The sequence below is a fragment of the Vanessa cardui genome, chromosome 18 (assembly GCF_905220365.1).
Source record: "Vanessa cardui chromosome 18, ilVanCard2.1, whole genome shotgun sequence".
Taxonomy (NCBI): Eukaryota; Metazoa; Arthropoda; class Insecta; order Lepidoptera; family Nymphalidae; genus Vanessa; species Vanessa cardui.
Genome location: NC_061140.1, coordinates 3,073,518 through 3,098,560, shown reverse-complemented (window position 1 = coordinate 3,098,560; position 25,043 = coordinate 3,073,518). Strand labels below are relative to the sequence as shown.

The 25,043-nt window shown below is 32.2% G+C and overlaps 1 protein-coding gene across 8 annotated transcripts in view; it reads right to left on the bottom strand.

Annotated features, from left to right (window-relative positions):
• The window catches only part of LOC124537682 (transient receptor potential cation channel trpm), a 347,813-nt gene that overhangs the window by 253,672 nt on the left and 69,098 nt on the right, over positions 1-25,043 (bottom strand). Inside the window, exons 1-2 of one of the 8 annotated variants that reach the window (XM_047114604.1) lie at positions 18,903-19,019; positions 16,553-16,803 (exon numbers count right to left, since the gene is read on the bottom strand). The exons of 6 other annotated variants lie outside the window; for them this stretch is intronic. In XM_047114604.1, coding sequence (XP_046970560.1) covers positions 16,553-16,648 — 96 coding nt within the window. In that variant the 5' untranslated portion in view covers positions 16,649-16,803; positions 18,903-19,019. Of the gene's footprint in view, positions 1-16,552; positions 16,804-18,817; positions 19,020-25,043 lie in introns of those variants that run through there. One more of the 8 variants, XM_047114605.1, reaches the window with a different exon arrangement.

Below are 25,043 nucleotides of genomic sequence, written 5' to 3'. Positions count from 1 at the left end.
TTTTCTGGTATAGATATCGCGTATACGTACATACATATGTATTTTATAAAGAGCGGTTATTTTAATATAGCAAACAGACACTTCAATTTTAATGTATGTAGACATAGATTTACATTAAGTAACATTGTTATTAATAGTACACATTACAAACACGCAATTAATTAAATTATAATTCCTCCACGTGTCAGAACTGTATTTAGTTCTCTTATGATTACGATGTTTTTAAAAGAAACAAATATATAAACATGATATTGTACGATGACCTCCGTGGTCGAGTGGTGTGTACACCGGTTTTCATGGGTACGCCACTCCGATGTCCCAGGTTCGATTCCCGGCCGAGTCGATGTAAATTATAATTAGTTTTCTATGTTGTCATGGTCCCGCTGCAACTCACAAATGTGTTCATACTTACAACATCGGTACATATGTATTATGGCACTCGAAAACAGAAGTTCGAAGACCATCAACAAATTTAACGTTTGTCAACATCAGATTAACTAATTTCCCTTACTGTCATTGGTCTATTGCAGGCGATAACAAATAGGCACCCAATGAGCGTTAAGTATTTAGCCGGATCAATGTATCAACAGTGACTTTCTGTAAAAATTCACTTCGTATCTCACTTGTGAAACGTTGACATCAGCTTTATTCAAGCAATACACCATTTTGATAGTTTATCTTATAATCAATGTCACATTTTACATTCTGTCGTTTTAAACTCGTATTCTGCACTGAGATTCGAATTATTGTTCCAGAATAGACCTACTGACTTTGAATCTCGAACGTAATTATCGATAATGTAACTCTTTCAAGTGACATCTATTTTCAGTCTTATTTGCTAGCCAAACTATAGGATATGTAACAAGTCAATCGCATTTTTGAAATTGAAAATATTACTCTTTTACTAACTTAGTTTCTTGTCCATTTTTCTCGGTAGAATCTGTATTCCTAACCGGTTATAGTATCACTTAAAATAATTTGTTAAATGACGATTCAAAAGTGCTTGTAAAAGCCTACTTGAAGTATATTATTGATTGTTCAGTTAAAACCATCCATACACGAAATATATTGACACCATCCAATTATGACGTCAGCGAACATTCAGATATCAAAGCAATCGTAGTTTCATCTGAACTGCGATGTTATAAAATCGAAGAAAGTATCATTTCCGCTCTACGACTTTCGATCAGAACATCGCATAAGCTCATAAGGGGAGGCAATTAAATCGCATTTTCATACCAGCAATCTTCTACTTCTTTTAAAATCCAAAAATAGTAAATATTTGCTGATAAATATCATATTAAAATTTTCATATTTGAATAGCGTGCTAAAACGCTAGTTTTAGTAATAATATGGCACTACAATGAGGTCGGTGACGTCACTTGCCTGTAATTTAATCTGTGGTACATATAGTAGGCAAGCAAGGTTAACAAGCAAGTGACTTAATCATAAGCCCGGCCAATCAGGAGCGTTTTGTGTCACGTAACAATCGTTTTAAAAAAATATATTTTTATTTATGGATTTTTGAATAAATTAATTATTATTTTCAACTTTCGTTAATAAATAACCATTTTTAATCTCATAATACATACTGATTACAATAATTGACACTTTATTTTCCGCATTGTCAAATAGCCTTATATGATGTTTTTATGAGAACGTCACGAAATCGATTTAATCTTTGGGTACAAGATAGGTATGACGAAAGAAACATATTACATGACAGAAACAGTTCCAAAAATTTATAAAATCATAAACATAAATACAACAAATATCTAAATGAGGACATAATAATCATGGAACAAGACAAGATCGTATATTTAAATCCGTGATCTTCGGTTAAAATAAACATAAAATCCACCGGGTCATCCGGCGCCAAAAGCACTCGTATATAATAAATATTTATTTACCGCGTAATATATTCTCAAAATAAATTCACCTTGTACTTTTATTCACTTGGCGTGAGATTTTTTCTCTAGTGCAGCGTATGAGCTACGAGCGTACAGAAAAGTTTTAAATAAAATTTAAATGAAAAATATACTGTACTGAATTTATAAATGCTAACTAATACTATAAAGTCGAAAGTAACTTTATCTGTCTGTTTGTTGTATTTTCATGAACCACTGAATTGAATTTGATGCAATTTGATATAAAGCTAGCTTAACTCCGAGGAAGTAAGCTACTCTTTCATGCCGAACAACTGACGATCTACCCTTAAAACGTGAGCGAATCCGCGGCGGACAGTTCGAATTATATCCATCTCTTTTTGTTAGTAAAACTTTCATTTCATTTTGTATAGGATAAAAAAGGACGTAACACCTGCAACCAGCGTCCTCCACTAAATCACAGATGAAAATAAATGCTAGCATAGTTTTGCTCCAGTGCCTATTAAAGTTAGAGACGATTTTTATTCTAGTTTCAAAAAGACGGCTATAATAAAGTCAGCTCATTCATTTTTCATTATTAAATAGGCTGCTTATACTTTGATACGTTGTGGCAGATAACGGCCTTCTTTTGAATTTAGTGAGAAAGTTCCGACGCCCAGGTCACTTATTTAGTTTAAATTACTTTTCATTTGAGCAGAGGTTTTAGATAGCTTTCCCAAATTTAATACACCCAACCATTTAGGATTGAAACAAAAAAAAAGCAATTTAAGAAAAAGGCAAAACGTAAATTTCGAACAAAACTTTAAATTATATTTTTTATTAAGTTAAAGAAAGTTAATTTACAATCACGGCATATTTCAAGGCAAAAAAATATTTTTATTGAAATATACGACTCAAAAGGCATATAAACAGCATACACATCAAAGCTGCAACGGTCACCTCTTGATTTTAAGATGCTTTATGTCATCTGTTAGTCTGTAAAAATGATATTGTATGGATCTGCTGTGCAATTCTAGTAAAACTCACTTCTTATCTGACACATTTTAAGTGTTATAAGCTGATAGGCAACTTAGGCTTATACGCCTTTTTGATAAATGTATCTTTATTATAATCAATGTAGCATTCTGATATTTCACGATAATGTTCTGCAGTGAGTTACGAGTTTCTTCTAACAGAATACCTACAGTACTTTTTGCATGCCGTAGCAACAAAGCAGTTTTATTTTGTGATATTCGTAAAATTACTGATACTATAAATTGATAGTTAACTTTTGCAAATCGCGTATAATAACGCCTTCACTCTTGACTTATATTTATGAAGCGTAAGCAGTATATAGTTTAGCCCTTCAATAAATTTTACTATCAGATTGGCGGCTATGAAAATATTCAGGCTTGTAAAATTATAATAGCATCGCATCCCACAACAATCAAAATCAAATCGATTTATATTGAAAATGTTCGCTTTCGTAATAAAATGCGATTGCGCAACAAATGAACTAACAGATCGAAAGTATATCTTATATGTATATTAATAGCGTTAGGCGACTTGAAATATATTATAGATGTATTTCAATAATCAATATAATCATTCTAAGCTACGATTTCCTCGTCCGAATATTAGCTTGCAATGTATAACAAATCTAAGTGTTAAGAACGTGATTATAAACAATTTTTTCATGTGTGGGTGTGTGAAAGAGAGGTTTAGAGAGAAAGAGAATAACAATAATTATAAACACAAATTAAGCACATGAATATTTAGTAGTGCTTGGTTGGTTTTGAAACCGCAATCATCGGTTAAGATGTACGCGTTCTAACCACTGCGCCATCTCAGCTTAGTTTAAGTTCGAGACTTAGAAAGAGAAAAGCTCAGTTTTTCATCATTATTTAAAATAAAAGGATTTAAAATGAATAAAATATTATATTAATCAGGATGTTTTACATACACATATCATTTTGCACCTTCATAAATTAAAATAAATATAAAATCAACGCTATATACACAAAACTACATACAAAAAAATATGTATCATAAATAAAACATTGAAACCTATAAAAATGGTGCCTTTTTGTCTATAAATTCATTTCAACACATACGAGATTTTGTCTAACGCAATAAATAAACTTTTATCGGGACGATAAAAATATGACTGCCGTTTGAATTTAGTTATCCTGTTACTGAAAAAATTCCATCTGAAAATGTCATTCTTTTCATATTTGTCAACGAAAATGAAAGCGCCGAATCTACGATAATTATTGTTAATAGGGCTGAAAATCCTTAGGTTTCAAATTAAGTCCAGGCCAAATAAAAAAAAAAGTAATTGGATTTTGTTTCAAAACATTCGCGAGGAGCACGTTTGTAAATTGTAAACTCCCATGACTTGAAAAGTACGTAACGTACGTTATGTTACGTAAACCTAAACACTTTTCACTCGCGTTGGATTCGTCATGCCTTCGAATTATGAAAGTGAAAACACACTGATTCCATTATTGCTAGATATCCTAATACAGTCGGGGTAAGAAAAAGTTCGTCACCTTAAGATCTATTTTCGTGTGCTCAGTATGAACGATAATCTGCTTTACCGATCGAGAGTGACATATTGCGTCGAATGATTTGATATTTAGATTCAAATGGTTCTAAGAGCCTTGATAAAGAAATTCATTTGAAAACTGACGAAGGTTTTCTTACTCTGACTGTACATAGTGATGATTATGTCGTCCTGTTCAAAGTCCTCCACGGCGGCAGATCTCAAAGCAGTCTAGTCAACTACACATAGTTTGAGAGATCCTCTTTGAGATTTTTGAGATTAAGTGCACAAGTTTGTGCGCCAACACAGATACTCTCTTTTTTACCGGACTCTCATAATCAAACGGCAAAATCAATACAACCGGAAAGTCCAGGCGTTAAAATTCCAGACTCCAGCCAGTTGTAGAGTTTCAATGCCTAACTTTATCGGACAGACCTATAAATAAACCCAGAAACTCTTGATATGCGGCCTTATATCTCCGTACTATAGCAACGGGAATATATAGGCGCTACAATATACTCAACTTAATTCGGAAATGTCCTTCATGCTTGACCGCTGTGACCGAGAGCCGGACATCGTACAAGTTACAACGTACAACTTGTATAATTTCTTCAGTAACATAAATGTTAAATTTCAAAGTTTTCCTTCACCGTGAAACCTTAACGATAGTAAATAAGGATTTATTTAATAAACGGCTATACGGAGATATGAATTTGTATGCCTTGGTTGAAAATCGGAAAAAATGGGTTTCAGTTTTTAGACATCCTTGTCCAATTTTTCATTTTATGAAGGAAGATAATAACTACCTGATTGGAGGTCACTTCCAGATAGCACTGACGCAGCTAGAATAAAATCACTTCTTGCCCTAAAAGTCTCAAAGTCTGATCTAAGACGTAGTTGTAACTGTGATTACATTGGCTCACTCACATTTCGATACGAAACACCACAGTACACTTTTTTGTTTTATGACATAAGTACTGATGGATAGGTGGTATGCATAATTACTCACAGAGAGTTAAATAGCTCAGTATATAGTATGTATAGTATTTTAAGAGATAATTGACATTTTTTTGAATATTATATATAAAGTCATACATGGAAATCACTAAATACTATTTACTCCTAATGAGACAAGAAGCTACAGCAGGTAGGGATGCCAAGTACCGTCTTATTTATGATTCGGATTAAGCAATATTCTCCATTTCCTTACACACATTAAGCCCTTCGAAATCCTAGATATGCTAATTTGGATTTAAACCAGCCAACTTACCAAGGGAACCTCATCAGATCTTCGGTCCATTTAGATAACAATTCGCTACCTGAAGAGAATGGTTCCACTCGACTAGGCTATTTATTTAAATTGAATTTGCTTGTTCGAGTTAGCGTTACGTTAATTATGAACAACTCTTGAAGCTTGATTAAATTGTAACTTTCTTGTTGTTTTGGGTTTGATTTTCTCATCATATTTGGTTGGTTTATGAAATCCACTACGAAAGTTCTTATTGGACGCACTTTCGAATCGTCATTTGAAAAACTATATTAAGTGAGCTACCACCTGTTCGGAATGCATATTATCTCTAAAAGAACCGACAAGAAACACAGTAGTTAGTCTTTTTCAACATTTAAAATTACAAAGTTATTTTAATTAAATACTAACAATATTTAAATGTATGTAATATGGAATATTTGTATGGAAGTCATCAAGTTATAGTTCCACGCACATTTATGATCTATATAAGTATTGAATATCATGCTTTCTTTACCGTTTCTTTAAATGCTATTTTTAAAAAATGTCTGCGGAATTTTGATATTGAGACGGATACCTTGTCCCCGAGGGATTTATTGACTTTGCGGAGTTTCTTCAAATAATACAATTTTATTGTCAAATTCGTATTTTCGTTATCTTACATCTGTCAGTCAGAATATTTTTGGGTTGTAAGTATGCTGGGACATTTATTTATGCTATTCATTTGGCTCATTTATGATATGATCTTTGGTTCATATCGCAACTACTCCGGACGCTTTGTTCCATAGAGATTTTAGTGTAGTAGAGCTATACAGTCTTTAGTATTTTATAATTCATTAAATAAATTGGAAATAAATACTCAATAATTATGTAAACAAAGTAAATGTCTCCGTTACGTAGAATGAAAGTGAAAATGAATCTTATCTACAATAAATGACACATAAAAAAAAAACTGTAACCTAATAACAAACTAGTAAATATAATACATAATACGAATTATAAATATATAATATTACACTCGTATGAGAAATACGCCACAGTACACACATAGACTCATTATAATTGGTAATAATACTCATTAATATTTTAGTTATTTTAATCATTACAATTACTCATAGGGAAACAATTCGACGCTTATCACACGAAATCCTAACACATAAACTGTACCGTGACTGAATTTCACCGTACATTGTATGGCATGTATTTCACCGTACATTGTATGGCATGTATTGAAAAGAAATAGGAGCTGAGTTGGCGCAGTGGTTAGAGCGCGTGCAGATTAACTGATGATTGCGGGGTCAAACCTCGGCAAGATGAATTTTCGTGAGCTTAATTAAGTTAATTTGTAAATCTCGAGCTAGACTGTGAAGGAAAACACCGCGAGGAAACCTGTATGTGTATAATTTCAACAAAATTCTATCACTTGAATCAGCGTGGAATATGTTCCTTACGTTATACTTTAAGAGAGAGGAGGCCATAGCGTAGCAGTGGGGAATTAACAGGTTGTTATTATTATAAAAGCCGTTATATTATTGGTGAAATTACAACTGAACTAATTTCTCTCGCCGTGTATTTTCAGTGTAAAAGTTAAATCTTTTATAAAATTAGCAAGTGAAGTATAAACTTATAAAGGCCATAATTAAGTTTGCTATCGTAACTCCGTTCGCAATTTTAGCAGAAGTCGAGCTATGTTCGGAGCACGCTATTGCTAAGTATCTTACGTACGTATACTTTTAATTAAACTGTTAACCTTAAAAGTACTTTTTCATTTAAGAATCAGAATCGTTCACTTTTGACTTTTCTTTTAAATAAATTATTGGATATTTAATTTAAAATTTAAATAATAATGCTGGGATAAACGATCATAAAAAAAAACTGTTTTCATTTCATGACTTACTACTGGATATACATTTATATTTCATGTTCCATTCACTCATCAGATATTCTACTGCCAAATAATAGTACACTCAGTATTGTTGTGTTCCGGTTTGAAGGGAGAGTAAGCCAGTGTTACCACAAACATAAGGGCAGCACATCTAAGTACCACAAACATAAGGGCAGCATGCCGATGCTATTAATTGGTTCATTCAGAATTATTCACAAATTCATTGCCATAGTCAAAGTTATACAAAAAATAATCGTAGAATCTTATTCTAGAACCGTCCCATTAATACAGAATACAAAACAAACAATCTATCATTTAGTTATTATAAAGTTATTATTAAGTTTGCTTTGTTAATAGTAAACTATTTGCAATTGAAAACCATTCAGATAACTACCTGCATCTCACTAGTCTGTAAATAAGCATTAGACGTATATTTTAAACTACATAATTAAACTGAAGGAAATAATAATAACAACGAGGAAAATAATATTCAACAAATAAAGCAGAAAATCCTTCACCCTCAACTACACTGTCAATTTACACTAATGTGTTCGGTTATATCGTTGAAAAGCATATTGCTTCGATATCATGACACATAAAATGTTAAAAACGCTTAAATCAAATGAAAATGCAAACAAATACAATATCTACTCCATTACATTAAACATGTTTATCGTATACACATTGGAAACATAAGTTCTTTTTCATTGAAGAACAACAACAGGGCTGTCGACTATGGAAAATTTTACATGATCAATTTAGCTGCAATCGTAAAATCAGTAATAAAAAACGCACTAGGAAAAATCTGATTCGTTCAAGGCGAATTATAAAACGTATATTTTACACGCGATAACAGTTACTAGCTATTCTTTTTATAGATGATTTATATCGTTGAATCGAATACATATTTATATTAAACCTCCTTTTATTGTAAACTATTTACAAGTCTAACTTCACAAGGGAAATAATCTGTATTAATAGTAGGAAATAGCTACTCTTTCTATTACCTCTTGAAGTTTAAGCAGCTGAACCAACAAGAACAACAGCCTGTAAATTCCCACTGCTGGGCTAAAGGCCTCCTCTCCCTTCGAGGAGAAGGTTTTGGAACATATTCCACCACACTGTTCCAATGTGGGTTGGTGGAATACACATGTGGCAGAATTTCTATGAAACTTGTCACATGCAGGTTTCCTCACGATGTTTTCCTTCACCGCTGAGCACGAGATGAATTATAAAGACAAATTAAGCACATGAATCAGCGGTGCTTGCCTGGGTTTGAACCCGCAATCATCGGTTAAGATGCGCGCGTTCTAACCACTGGGTCATCTCGACTCTGCGGATGGACCGATTTGTATGAATTTTGGTAAGGAAATTGAATCCTGGTTGAGGACATGGGCTATTTTTTTCAATTCAAGCCTCGAGGCAAAATGAGAGCTTTGTGTAGAGAAGTTTTTTATAAATTTCGTGTAACTAGGTAAGTCGCAGGTTCAGCTAGTATATAATAATTATTACATGTACATGCTTGATAAAAATAAGTACTGAACAGCTGAGTTGCTTGTTGGTTCTTCTCGTTAGAATACAAGTAAACAATCTGAACCGGTGCTAACTTCGCATTCAATTCGAATGTACTTGTAAGAGAACCTACTTGAATAGATATATACATATATTTTGATGAATGTTCGCAAACTTTCAATTAATAAAACTGTTCAGAGATAAAGATAAAACTCCACATCATAAAATATGTTTGATATTCATTTGCGGTCAAGTTCCATCCGCAACGCATTTTTCATCTGCGTAAAATTTATAAAATAAAAGGTATACACTTTTATCAAGACATTAATCTCTAACGCTTTACGATTTTTAACTTATATGTTTGCTTCATTGAAACTATTTTTAAACATTCTTTCAATCGTCTTACAAAATAATAAAATACTTTACAGAGTGGAATTGGATGAAGCAATATTTTTATTTAGATACCAATATTTATACAAACTTCTATTTGATATGACTACATCCTGTTGTGCAATAAAATTTAACTGAGGTACGAGTGTAAAAAACAGTACTACAGATACCTATAAATTGTTTAAAGATTTATGTAAAAATAACTATTATTATTAGTACCGTAAAAACGGGGAAACCTTCGACTTAAGGGGTGTTTAGTTAAACATATATTTCTCTCTTTCTGTTTCATTGATTTGTCATTTGAAAGACAAAAGTTACTTGGTGGTAGGGCTTTGTGCTAGCCCGTCTGGGTAGGTACCACCCACTCATCAGTTATTCTACCGCAAAATATCAGTACTCAGTATTGTTGTGTTCCGGTTTGAAGGGTGAGTGAGCCAGTGTAACTACAGGCACAAGGGACCTAACATCTTAGTTCCCAAGGTTGGTAGCACATTGACGTTGTAAGGAATAGTTAATATTTCTTACAGCGTCATTGTCTATGGGTGATGGTGAGCACTTACCATCAGGTGGCCCATATGCTCGTCCGCCAACCTATACCATAAAACTAAAAACACGATCATTGTTTTATCAATCAATCTTTTAATAAATTGTTTACGTGAAGACGTAAGTAATTAACAAATAGTCTTAACTCTCGAGACATGTGACGTCATTCTCACGTCACTTGGCACATGAACAGTTCACACGTATGAACAACAGACACAAAGCTAGTCTGTGGTTCGGACCCATTATTAAAAATGTTATACATTTTATGATATTTATTCATCCAACTAGCTCAACTTTTCTTATAATTTTACACCAATAGAAAGCAATTGGAATTTCGAAAATTATAACATGATTCATTTAGTCAGTTATTCTCGGTAGAATCTACTTTCCGAACCGGTGGTAGCTTCACTTAATATAGTTATTAAACATTCTGTTTTTGACCGGATGTTGGTCGTTAAAATTACAAGTGAGCAGAGTCATATAACTGTAATCCGTGAAGTAATATCAAATCAGATCCTTTGTCCTTTTTTTGTTCTTGCTGGAAAATTCAGGGGGGGGGGTGTATATTATACTAGCTGGTGCCCTGAGCGCCAAGTGCGCCCCGGTACACCAGAATACCCACTAAAAAAACCAGCAGTACCTTCTCCGTTTCTTTGGACGAGTTCGCTTACGAATACTACCGTGTCCCGCGACCTCCTGGGTGAAAGCCAATATTCTAGCCACTAGACCATACGAGACATTAATCAGACTGCCCTAAACAGACCATATTTCTTTATTTAGATTAAACACACATTACTTTGTAAATACTACTTCATACTGGAATAGCGAAAAAATTATAACCCTTATTAGCTCTTTTAAGGCGAATATAATAAATTAAACACACAAAATCACAGACGCCACGGTATTACTTATGTACATAATCGTCGCCAGTGACGTCAATGCTTTCATAAATCAGAGATTATTTTAAAAAACCTGAGCACACATCTTGTTACAGGGGTCCCGTACACCAAAACAAAATTTTTAGCTGACCTATGTTACATACTTCGAATATGTCATTGTTTTAATAAAGCAGAAAGATATAGTAATTTATCAAATCACAAAACCATAGCCTAAAAATATTTTAGTAAGATATTTATTTTGATTAATGATATGAGTTTTGTGTTGATTCGAAATCAAACTTCAATTATTCGTTAATACCTATCAAGAAATGTGATTATTTAATTTACTGGCAAATAAATAATTATCATTCAAAATTACTAACTGACTTTAAATATAATTCAATTTTTCCTAGCTTCCTCCAACTAGAGTGTCAAATGCCAAGTAAGTTTGGGACTAAACTAGACACCGAATTGCTGATAGATAGATATATTACTTATTTTACATATATTGAAAATTAACTACCCATCTCGGATAAGTATGGGTAGAAAAAAGGGTCTGAATAGACTGATTGTATCGCAATACATACACTAATATTGGTTTACGCTACGCACGTCGGTGAATTTCTCAGTCAGCTGATTTTGTCGACATCTTTAACAATCATCGCTACATTTCAGACAATTAACACAAAACCCTAATGAATTAACTTAAAATTTCGTCATAAATCCTCATCCATTGTTGAGCCGTATAAAATCAGTATGGAGTTTATAGCGTTCAGCTAGACAGGGAGACGCGACGGGGAAATTTATTTAAAAATATATAGTGATAATTTTGTAAATGTAGTAATAACTATGATATATATGTGTATATATTCAAGTACGTTTAGTATTACCTTATCTGAAGATAAAACTGTACTCTATATTACTAGATTAACCCTTTCAACATTTTATTATGTAACTTATATTTTTCATATGACCACGGAACCCTAAATCTTCAGCTTATAGAGGATCATATTGCATTACGCATGTCTCAAGACACAACAAATAGGTGTTAAGTGCGTATACCTTTATGACAGAATGACATTAATGTGATATTGTTTCATAGTTTTTGTTCTCTTTTCTAACGAAGACTAAATATAGTACAGACAAAGAGTCTATTTAGGTACGGAGCTCCTGAATACATATTACTTTTTAACAATAATGTCATATAATCAATACTTACTTGTAAAATATGAAATTTAAGAAAAAGTTTCATTCGCTGGTTCTTCACAAAACCGTGTTGTGTTTTCGGAACGACGTTACTTTTTTCAACATTAAAATAGATTTTTGATTTTATCTTGTCTTTACGGCATTGACGTAGTACTTTTTATAAAGAATTAGAATGTTTTTTTCGTGGTGTCCAAACTTGCATCCAATAAATATTCATCGTATTCTTAAGGGGACTACATGAGCTAAATGCAAGTTTTAAAATGCCAAAAAGTATATAATCCAATGCAATAAACCAAATGAAAAAAATATATGTTAATCTTCAGGATAGATGCTAGTTATTAATTGTGTTGAAAACATGATGTAATTAATTTGGTACGATAGAAAAAAATCGCAAAGTTACCTCTAAAAAAGTCTTTTTTTGTTTTTTAACTACACTTATTTACCTTCAATAATTTTGGTCTTTTGTCAGATTATTCTACAAACAATATACTAAAAATTTATTATCTTAATTATTTAGTAAAATCAATAGATTTTTTTTAAATCAGATTTTCTTATTTTCGACCAAAATGCGTAAGCATGTGTGCGTGAGCGCCTCGTACAGACACTGCCGGCCGAGGCCTGTTGCTATACAGACGTGTCGCTCTTTTCACCGCATCGTTGCGAATAAAATCTCGTAGATTTTATTTTTGTGTAATTTTAATTGTAAATTAATTGTCGAATATTATTCTTTTATGTAAATAAATATATTAAGTTAAAATAGTCTAGTTGTAGTTAGCCATTTATTTTTTTGTTAAGTTATTTTTTATAAAGTTTAATTTTGTAAACATGGGAAATAAAGTACAATCTGTGAAGAAAACTAAAAAACGTTCATATAAATTAAAAAGCCGAGCATATGAAAGATAATATGAAAAGGTAAGAGTATTTAATTAGTAAACATATATATATATATATATATATATATTTTATAAATAATGATTATTGGAAACATTAAAAACAATGCAATTAGTTCGCATAGAATCAGATTTTTCGACATATTTCTTAAAGTCACCATGGAGTATTTGGTATTGACCAAACTTGATTGGCAAGCAAGTCCAAGAAGAATGTGTGCGGGTTCGATCCCGCACTCTGAACTAAGATTTTATTATTTTTAAAGGACTATATTTAAAAAAATATATATATTTTATAATTATTAAAATTTAATTGCTAACAACTATGCATTTATTTTTTCAGAATTAAGAAAATCGAAAAAAAAAATAACACGGAAGCTATTTCTATTACGTTAGAGTTTAAGTTTATCAATTTTGTTTATAATAGGAAATATAGTTATGTATGGATGAAATTTAATAATAAAAAAAATAAATAAATACAAATTAGCACATCACATGAATATTTAGTGGTACTTGCCTGGGTTTGAACCCGCAATAAGATGCGCGCGTTCTACCCACTGGGCCATCTCGAAATATGTAATTGTTGTGAACCAAAGAACTAAAATATTTAGAAGTGTCATATACGTAATTCAATATTTTTTAGAGATTGGAAATAGTATCAATTGAATAGTACAAATTTTAGCTCGTAGCTTCAGTGAAAGTAGGTGAAATATTGATTGCAAGTATCCAAGATATTTTAATAACGAACGACGACGAACGAATAATTAAAAAAAAAATATTTTAATAAAAAAATTGAAACGAAATTTATTTGTTTTTTTGTTAAACCAAAAATAAATAAAAATATTTGAATTTAATTGAATCAGTTTTATTTCAAATATCAGTCAAAAACAATACAAATAATTCTAATATCCAAACTATTTTTATGAGATTTATGACTAAACCCACTGTGATTGACCGAGTTAACCAATAATTCTACTAAACCGACTTGACGATATTATTTTTATAGTAACTTTTTGATGCTGACTTTTTTAACTTAATTTTTTTTCTTTGTGTACCGATATTAGTAAAATGAACAAACTCTACGCTTTTTGTCAGTGTACAAATTACGAACAGTTCCAATTTTATTTAATAAATCGCTTAACAAACTTATAAAATTTTAAAATAGGTACGATTTAATATTTAGTATTACAACTAATTGAATTGATACAGTAAAAATTAAAGAAAAAAATGTTTAAATTAACTATTTTTTGTACATAAAATAATAATAATTTAAGTTTAATTAATTCAGTTTAATTTGATCATAATTTTTTAAATGATACAAAAAAATTAAAATAATTCTGTTGTCCTATCTATTTTTATGAAATCTATGATTGATAGAATTGATAGAATTGACTTCGCTTCGCTTTCGCTCGGCGCGGCGCGCGGCGGTTCGGCGCCATCTGTTGGAATATTCAGGCGTAACCTCGCCGCCTCGCTAAGCGTAGTGCGCGCGGGGACATGCCGTTTTTGTCGTTAGTGTAAGTGTGTGCGCGTGATTCTCAAGGGCAATTAGCTCCTGTAGTCCCCTTAAGCTTGCATCACATATTTAAGTTCGTGATAGCGTAAGAAACAAACAGGCAACGTTACTTTCATAATTATAATATTAGTTTAAATCATTAATCATTCAGTATGTTCTATAAGTTTTGATACTTTGTTGTTTTGCGTTATGTTTTATACAAAAATCGTTGCACACAAAAATGAAATTTCACTAACAAAATGTAAATGACCAGACGGATCGTCTAATTGAAAGTTGATATTGTTAGCAAAGTTTTCTATTTATCAAAAGCAATTGTTCATAGCATAAGACAGAGTTTAATGCGATTGTTTGCATAAACTTGCAACAAAGCAACACCGGTGTCGGAACCGCGAACTTTTATAATATAACTCAAGATGCGCTTCCCGTCACGAGCGCGGACTTCAATTATTGTCTAAAGCCAAATAACTTCCGACAGCGTTGAACTTTAAAACATAAGTGACTCTTCGTAACAATGACTGGAGACGAATACATTTATTTTAAATATTTGGTTGGACGTCCAAATTGGTAGCAAATGACCAATGCCCAATATTATCCATTCCTTATAACGCCAATGCGCCAACAACCTTGGAAACAAACTCCCAAACTTATTTCGATCCTTGTACATAACTCACTATTCAAACTTAAACACAATTATACTGAGCAATGTTGTTTGACGGTCATACATGATGATGCTTAATTTTCTGTTACTTTTTAATTCAATTGCTCACTCAACCTTTACATCTACATGTGAAGCAAAGTGGAAATATAGGATTTTAAACTAACATGGTTATTTTTATTATTAAAGTTATTAATTTCGGGATATTTACCATGTTTTTTATTTTTGTTCGGTGGAGCTCACGTTGTTCACGTGAACAAGACATTCGTAGACAATGTCGAAATATCGAGCTCCACCGAACAAAAATAAAAAACATGGTAAATATCCCGAAATTAATAACTTTAATAATAAAGTGGAAATAGGTACCAGCAAAAAATGGTGAATGGGTGTTATCAACCCAGACCGTTGCTCAGTACTACCACTTATTATTAAAATGCCTTTCTATTGCACCAAATTCAAGTATACATTTCTGCAACTATTAATGTGTTTGAGGTCTACAATTGGTGGTCAACATATTAGAATAGTAAGAAGCTCAGTATTTCAACTTTCCTAGCCGGACAAACGTTATAATTTTTCGTTTTATGTTTGTCTTGAATTTAAAAGTTGTGAATTTTATCTTTATTACACCCGTGAGAAGCGAGTGGCTGTTTAAAAATAAAGTGGAGAAATTTATACCAGTATAGCAATTGAATTTAATAGTAAAATTGAATATTACACGTATAAATAGACAATGCTAATTGTGGTTTATTTCAAGGACGCTTAGTGTATCGATCTGTGCAATCGTTAGTTTTGCTTGACATAGAATTGTTTCCGCAATTCCATCATTAATAATAAATAATTTAATACTTGCTATTTCAGTATTAAGAAAAACTCATTAATCTATATCATCTACGTAAAATACCAAGAATAATATTAGCTATTTATTAACAATAAATTAAATGTTGCTACGATGTCGACGAAATATCATTATTTATATACTACTTTTTGTCGTTAAAATGAGTCAAATCATATATGTAGTAAATTTCGAAAAATCGAAATAAGAAGTAGATATAAGAACTTAGAGCAGTAATTATAACTTCATCATAATGTTGGTATTCTTTGCGAAAGCTCGTTTGAGTGAGTTATACAAATATACCAATTTTTCTATTGCCTGCATCAGTAGTAACTTTACACAAGTTAAACTACAGAAGTATGAGGATTCCGGTGGAGTTTTACCCTCTAAATTTTACATGGATGATGACCATCTTCAGCGGTGATCAGACAGGAAATATAACAACTCCTTCTCAAATTTTGCGGCACAAAGATGGAGCAAGGAAACGTTAAAATTTCTAACATCACCAATTTCCATGGGCAGTATTGACCACACTATAAAATATCTCTTAAAAATTCTCAGCTGCCTATTATAAAAATGAATAAATACTTACCTTTTTTATAATGTTTTTGGTCGTCTTTTGCGTGTACGCAGACGTAAATAGAATGGTGTGGACTGGAGCCTCCGTGGGTATACCAAGAGACGTCATCTTTGGAGTCGAATACTTGAACTGACAATTGTCTCTTAATATTGAAACTCACTAAATCTTAGTCACTTCTGTTATTTCCATCGTAACTTTTTCCATTGTCTAATTTATGTTTTAAATTTTGAAATACACTCGAATTCGTTCACTTGAAACCCCAACTAAAATGAATATTATTGACATGGAATAGTGCGTACGTAGCTATATATTACTATATAATATACATAAGACTATCGACTTATATTTTTCATTATTATGAAACGTTTTGTTAAATTAATTATTTTAAGGTTACGTAATATTTATGATTTCAAATGAACAAACTAAGAAGCTTTTATATATTGAATTAGAAGTAAATGAATAACAAAATAAGTATTTCCAAGAGGAGTAATTAGTGTTGATATAAAGAAATACTAAGAAATAGACCGATAATATTATAACCAATCAAATCAATACGTTCTGTAATGGCAGACATTTTTAATCGTAAATCAGATACAAGACAAAACTAAAAATTTGTTTCAGCATGTTATATTGAATATACGAAGAAATATATTTCTTATTTATTTCAAATTAATTAACAAGATGAATTTAGTTTAGACAGTAGTAAAACAGAATTAAAAAATATATGTGTTTTATAAGTATTTACTATGCCAGTTATAAAATAAAACTAAATGGTTGTTTGTGGCGCGTGCAGCGATGGACGAAATTGGATTTTTACGACACAACTGATCCTTTGTTCACGTTATGTAATATTAACTAACGGCAGTCTTTTCAATACAAATATTCGATTCAACTTTCACATTCATGAAAAGATCCAAATCGACTGAACGATAAACGCATAGAATATATAACACCTATTAATATAACTACACGTATACAATACTCTATCGCCTACGAAAGAACTGAAACAAAGAAGTCAACTTTTGTTGTATTTGTGTGCGTGAGATCTACTTTTGACAATCACCAAACTTCACACATACATGCACACTACTAAGTACAACTTTTGTTGTGTGCGTGTACTTAGGGACCAACCGCTAATCATTATTGCGTTTGGACAGTATTCTATTAAATCATTATTTTTTATACATAATTGTAAATAAATGTAATAATTTAATTGAGCATATAGTATACATTTACAAAGTTTTTTTATGTATGTATTTATATAAATATTTTAGCCTAATATTATTATTACACCACCATCTTTCACATCAACGGCCAGTAATAGAATTCCCCGGTTGAGGAATTCAATTTGAGCTATTAGGTTGATGAAGTCTTACTTTTGTATTGATTTTATATGTACGTATCGACAAGCCTGACGTATGACTTTTCCTTCATTTTAAGCATTGATGGTTTGATTATATGTATGAAGAACTACCCTGTAGCCTTGAGTTATTGGTTGGCAACCAAGACTGTCTTGTGTCTGTAATATTATTGACTTATTTTTAAATTCAATAGTATTGCTTTATAGACGTAGAGTGACTGAAAATTAACTTGCCAAAAGTTCTACATATAAGTCTTTTGTGACATATTATATAATATATATCATATATATAAGTGGCTTTATGTATACGACCGTCTGTATTAGATTTTCTCGACTTATTACCTACTCCACGAGTTTTATTGTACTTTACAGTTTGGTAGTTTAAACGTAGTATATTTTATACTGGCAGTGGATGCATTGATAACCCAATTATTCGTCTATCTAACATAAAAATATATGAAATATCAAACCAGTACAAGACATATTTAAATAAAAGATAAAAAGAAAATCTTTTTGATACGTAATGTTGTCTATCTGAGCTCTAAAATTTAAACTACGCCCAGTAGTCTGTTATAATATACACGAAGATTTTTTTATCTTGGTAATTAAGTGTTGCTAGATATATTTTAAATTTTATTAATATTTATTTTTTCTTCAAACTACTTATTATTTTAAAGTTAAGTTAATCTATTATTACTTACTATTTACATTGATATTTACGTAGAATAAAAATCATATAAAAATATAGCATTAATCATTTTAATATACTTTTATAGAGCAAAATTATATTACGCTATTATAATGTACATTTATATATCTTTAGAATTGCGAAGAATATTCGAAAGATATACAGCTTAAATTTTTGTTCAATTTTAATCATTTTCAAATAATATATATAAATATTCACTACACATAACTTTTTGTGGGAATGCCTTAAGTAAAGTCACACTACAATGCAATACAAAAACGAACGAATTCCAAGCGAAATAATATTATACACACTTTATTCGCACTGTACAAATATGTCTTAGAGAAATTTTCCACGAGCACTTTCAACTAGAAATTGTAACATCAAACGCGTAATGCGCAGGAGCATCGTGTCACACTGACTTTATTTAATGAACACCTCGACGTAAACGATGTAGCCTTGAAGTGGAGTGCTTACTTTATTAATATTTGACATTTATGACATGTCAACATGATATGACATTGTTAACAAACACAACAGTATTAATGCCTTTTTTCGTTTGTCTTTAAATTAAATATGGAGTAGAGGCCTATGACGTCATTGTATCTATATGACAAATATATTATATATCATCCAGTTGAAGTTATAACAATGATTTCGTTTTGTGAATAGCACTTGTGATTAGATATCAAAGTACAGTAATGAGGTCCTAATATTAAAAAAATGTACTTAAATAAAGCATTATAGTGTCGCTTTTTTATGACAAATGTGGGTAGGAACCAAAAGATATGTAGACTACCTTCAGACAATCGCACTTAAAGAAATAATAATCATTTCTTACATCACCAATACGCCACCAACCTAAGAAGCTAGTGTCCCTTGTGTCTGTAGTGACTCTCACTTGCATTACGAAACAACAAATTCAATTGATATTTGGCGGTAGAATTCTCTGATAAATCTTTATGAAATATACAAAAATATTCACTATTATATTCTTTATAACGGTATTAAAGTTTGAGCATGTTGATTGACCTGTCATTTATTTCCTTTTAATTAGACTTTTAGTAAGACACACTTAAAATCTCATTTATAAACATCCGCGCCAAAAAATGACTCCATTTCTGTCCGTAATTCTTGTAATACTTATTACTTACACCTAACTCCTAACAAATTGAATAAAGGCGTCGGTTTAACGAAGACAAATGATTACTGGTTAGCCAGTTCCGCAGATTCTAGGTCTTGGGAACAATGCGGTACAATAGATTAGAATAGACTTTGTTTTCGGGTGCGGCAAAATAAAGCATCCACAGTTGGGTTGAAGAACAATCCAAGAAAACACTGTAAAAGTAAAGTAACAGTCTGTAAACTTCCCACTGCTGGGCTAAGGCACCTCTTCCACCAAGGAGAAGGTTTGGAACATAATCCTCCACGCTGTTCCAATGCGGATTCGTGGAATACACATGTGAGTGAAATACACTGAACTTGCAATCATCGGTTAAGATGCACGCGTTCTAACCACTGGGCCATCTCACCTCTCAAAACACTGTATACAAATGCAAATATGGGAGATTTTCGAGAGTTACTTGGCACCTGGTGGAGTTATAAACGATGCTCTCATTTCAAAGTCTTTTTTCGAAAGCCCTGGAGACACTTCCTTTTTATACACTGGCGCCCGAAAAAGCTTACGCTACTATGTTTTTTTTTATTGCCGAATACTACATTACTATAAACAGAGATGTATATACCTTAATAACACACAAGATTAATACTTAAATATTTATATTTCGTTGAGAAGCGGATACGTTGCTTGGTGGTAAGTGGTTACTTTATTTACAAACATGTCATTGTCAGAATTATACTACGTCACGATGTCAATGACCTGCTGGCCAAGGTATCTAATATTTTATGTTTGTAACATATAAATGTCAACACGGAAGTAATATGTATTTAAATCAAAAAATATAAACTGTAATTTGTTAGCATAGCAAAATTTAAAAGGTTCTATTAAGATTAGGTAAGTCTAACGATGGAAGAATGGGGATTTCTTTTTAAATTTGTTTTTGGAAAAGGGTGGCGGACGAGCGTATGGGCCACTGATGGTAAGTGGTCAACAACACCCATAGACAATGACGCTGTAATATATATTAACTATTCCTTACATCGTCAATGCGCCACCAACCTTGAGAGCTGAGATGCTATGTCCCCTGTGCCTGTAGTTACACTGGCTCACTCACCCTTCAAATCGGAACACAACAATACTGTAGTTTAGCGGTAGAATATCTGAGGAGTGGTAACTCCCAGGCAGGCTTGCACAAAGCCCTACCACCAAGAAATCAGGTAAATCATTTCCATAGTTGACAACAATAAATTATGACGTGCTAATGCACTTATACAACTATAAATAAATTCAAAATGTTAATAAATTATACTAAATAAAAATAATCATTAAATTTTATGTAAACAACACCATTTGACCGTAATCAAAGATTCAGTCTATTTTTTCATGGCAATCTAATACTAGAAACTCCCTATTCACCTAACATTAGTTTATATTTATATTAACCAATTATTTTAAAAGCACTTAATGTTAATAAACAATATATGCCACATCCACTTGTAAACTACATCCAAACACATCTACTTAAAGTCAATAATTAATTAAATTTAACATAAACTATCATTTTAATTATTGTACAACTATTAATATAATTGGAAATTCTACGTATTAAAGTCCTCATTAGCAGTTAGTATTTGATGTTTAATAAAATACTGAACGCCATTACAAAGTCACATCGTTCGCCAGAGGCTTGATAAGTTAAGTCCTGTGCAAATAAGAGCTCGACAATCAAGCAATTTGTTTAATCAAGAAGCCAGTGCTGTGTGTTTACGGTAAACGTGCTGTGCCCATTGCCCAATGACTTGTGTCATTTACGGAATTTTTTTTATTAAAATTTACATATTTACCAAGTACCAAAACATAATCATGTATATAACCCTTTTATTGCACACAGGACACATATGCACAATATAGAAAGAATATATTTTATTTTTAAGCATGGTTATTGTAAAGCAGCCTTAACATTAACAGTCAAATGTCAAATGTAAATTTCCCACGGCTGGGTTAAGGTCTCTTCTCATTTGAGCCGAAGGTTTGGAGCAGTGGCGTAGCAGAGCTAGGTGAGGAAGGGCCCCGGTGCATAGAAAAAGAATTGGACCCTTACCTACTCTTCCCCATTCCTCTTTAGCTCTTTATTACCATTTAAAATTATAGATACCAAATAAGATAAGAAATCTTCTGCGCAGAGTCATGTTTTTCTAGCTTCAGAAGCTTATGGTTTAGTTCAGAGGGCCCCTTAACTCCGGGGCCTTGGTGGTCTGCACCATCTGCATTACGATGGCAGAATTTAAATATAAATAAATATAAATATAAATATGAGACAACATCATATAAATATGAGACAACATCACATACATTACTCTGATCCCAATGTAAGTAGCTGAAGCACTTGTGTTATGGAAATCAGAAGTAACGACGGTACCACAAACACCCAGACCCAAGACAACATAGAAAACTAATGGTAATCTACATCGACTCAGCCGGGAATCGAACCCGGGACCTCAGAGTGGCGTACCCATGAAAACCGGTGTACACACCACTCGACCATGGAGGTCGTCATTTAGTTGCAATTAGACACATGCAGGTTACTTTACGATGTTACGCTTTACCGCCGAGCACGAGATGACTACTGGTTTGAACCAGTTATCACTTAAGATGTACGCGTTCTGTTCACCACTGCGTAATCTCGGGTATAGGCAGCCTTATTGTTATTTTTTTTAGCACTAGCATGAGTGTCATTTATTAATGAAGAAATCGATAGGCTTTAAATAGAATTCGTCTCTCATAAAAATAATGTGACCTCTAAAAGTGATCGATACTTCCAGAGCTTAAGCCCCCTATATACATACAAATGTTACCTGCTTATAATAGATATTAATACAGATAATACTAATAACCTTAGTTGAAACGGCAGAGTATTCCTTTCTATCCACTATATGCTATGCTATGCAATGCTATACTATACTAATAAATCCTACGTATATCATTCCGCAAGGACAATGTATCAAAAGACAAAAAGCTTTCCACGTGCAATAAGCACCACTACTCGTATTTTCAACTGAATGTAAAATAGGTCAGAAACATACAGTGGAATATCAACAAAGCTTTTAAGCTCGTTAACTTTTCAACATAACTTTTAATTCAAATATCAACAGAAACAAAAGTTTCTTCATAATCGTAACTGTTAGATCTAAGGTGCTTATAAAAGGCTATTATAGTATGTCTAGCATTGATTAAATCTTACCATAAGTTATCATGAAAGTTTAATTGCCATGCTACCGAAAATTAAAAACAAAAAAACGTCACTCAAAACAATAGAAAATATACTGACAAAATTTGGAGTTAAGATGTTATGTGCCTGTCTGGCTTACTGGCTCACACCCTTCACACACAACAACAACAATACACAACAATAGTAAGTATTGCTGTTTGGGGATAGAATATATGTATGTTAAGTGGATGGTATCAAACCAAAAGTATTTAAAGAGAATCATCGAAGTTTATTTAGAGGGAAAAAATGTTGTGTTCAATGTAGTGCGATCACTTTTTAATGCTAAGCTGTCTTCACTGAAACAGATAGACTACATGACATTAATAATAATGTCCTCCTCAGCGAATTCTGATCACGGCGGGCAATCTCGAAGGCTGATCAACTGATCAATGCGTAATTACGCAAGAGAAATATACTACAAAATAAATACACAGCCTCGGTTGTCTACTCGTTGGATATTTGCCAACTGCGCAGGGCATATTATAGTACACAAGTCTGGGCTCAAACCCGTTTCAGCTGAAAACTATTTACAGTTTTTACATATTCATCAATAGGTCCATCTTAAACTAGAGTGCAGGGGAATCTTGCCAATAATTAATAAAACTGACATCGCAAAACGTGTCCAAATTTTTTTTTATCTTTTTTTGGTAATGAAAATTCGCCGGAATGCTGATTGAATTTGGGCACTTTTTTATGCTTATTGTGGTACAATAATGTTAAATTCCAAACCTGCAACTGAGATATTCTCGACGGAAACGCCAACTATATTTTAAGTAACTAACCCGGAGATTGAATCTACTGGACCAGCAAAAACTGGGTACAAACAAGTAAGCACACGCGTAAAAACTGTTTGACGTTTTTGATATCTGTCATCGGAAATTTTCAATCGTCATAAATTGATTTTGTGTAAACAGACTCAGACCGCCGACCTCTTATTTACCTAAAATAGAACTTTAATAATATTTGAAGAATAAAATTCAATGGCTAACTTTATATGATGTAGTAAACGTTAAATATTCTGAGAAAACATTTCATAGAACATATTCAAATCGTCAAATCTATTTACCTACTTGAATAGTTAGCCAAAGCCTATCGGAAGAATGACGTATTGGTCAGCGATTTGTCAAGTTGACAGTTTAGTCATATTTTCAAATAAGCGGCACTAAAATTGATTGAAATATCACGGGTTGAAAAAAAATCGTTATTTCGTTAGTTTGGAATAACGTGATATGATATAAAAGCTTGCCTTTGATAAAAAGCAAGTACTCGAGATAAAATGTTACAAAAATATTCTATTCATTTCCCTACATAAGTATTATTGTATAAGGTGGCACTTGCTGAAATATCCGTTTTTTTGTCATTTATTCTATAAAGGTACAAAAAATCCGTCACGATTTTATGTGCCTTTTCGGCTTCGCTTGACATTCAACTGTAAGAAATACAAACCCCTATTTGAACGTGATCTAGATCTCGTTTACCACCCGCTTCAGAAAATACCATTTCACTAAAACAAGTCTCACCGAGTTACCAAATCTGGTACTGTTTCTGTATTTTTGGAACAAAGTTAATTGACACGACTTCCAGAAATATTAACTGGCAGAAATCACGTAAGGAAAAGCGCCCTTTAGGCGACCTTGCCCTCCGTCTTCTCTCTATTATAAACAGTTTTATAAAAATATTTTTTGTCATTATTGTCATTTTATTCAATTTCAAACGCTATTGATTTATTACACTGTATTTGTTATTTAGTACATAGAGAATCTTCGTTCTATCCAGGTGTGCCACAACGACCCTCTTATTTTTACTTTTATTATTTGGCTTTGTTAGTTTCATTAGCAATAAGAGAAGGAAAATAGGAAAATATCCTCAACGCCAAATGTCCAATCCTATGTTTATCTTGGAAAAGTACTTCATAAATTCGCAATTCGCATCACCAACGCAATCTCATCAACTTTTGTCGAAATACGACCCATGTGTAAACAAGCTGCCAGACATTCGTCTGAAACGTCAAAGGTCGTACTCGATGAAAGTCTTAACCTACAATATAACATTAAACAAAACGCATTC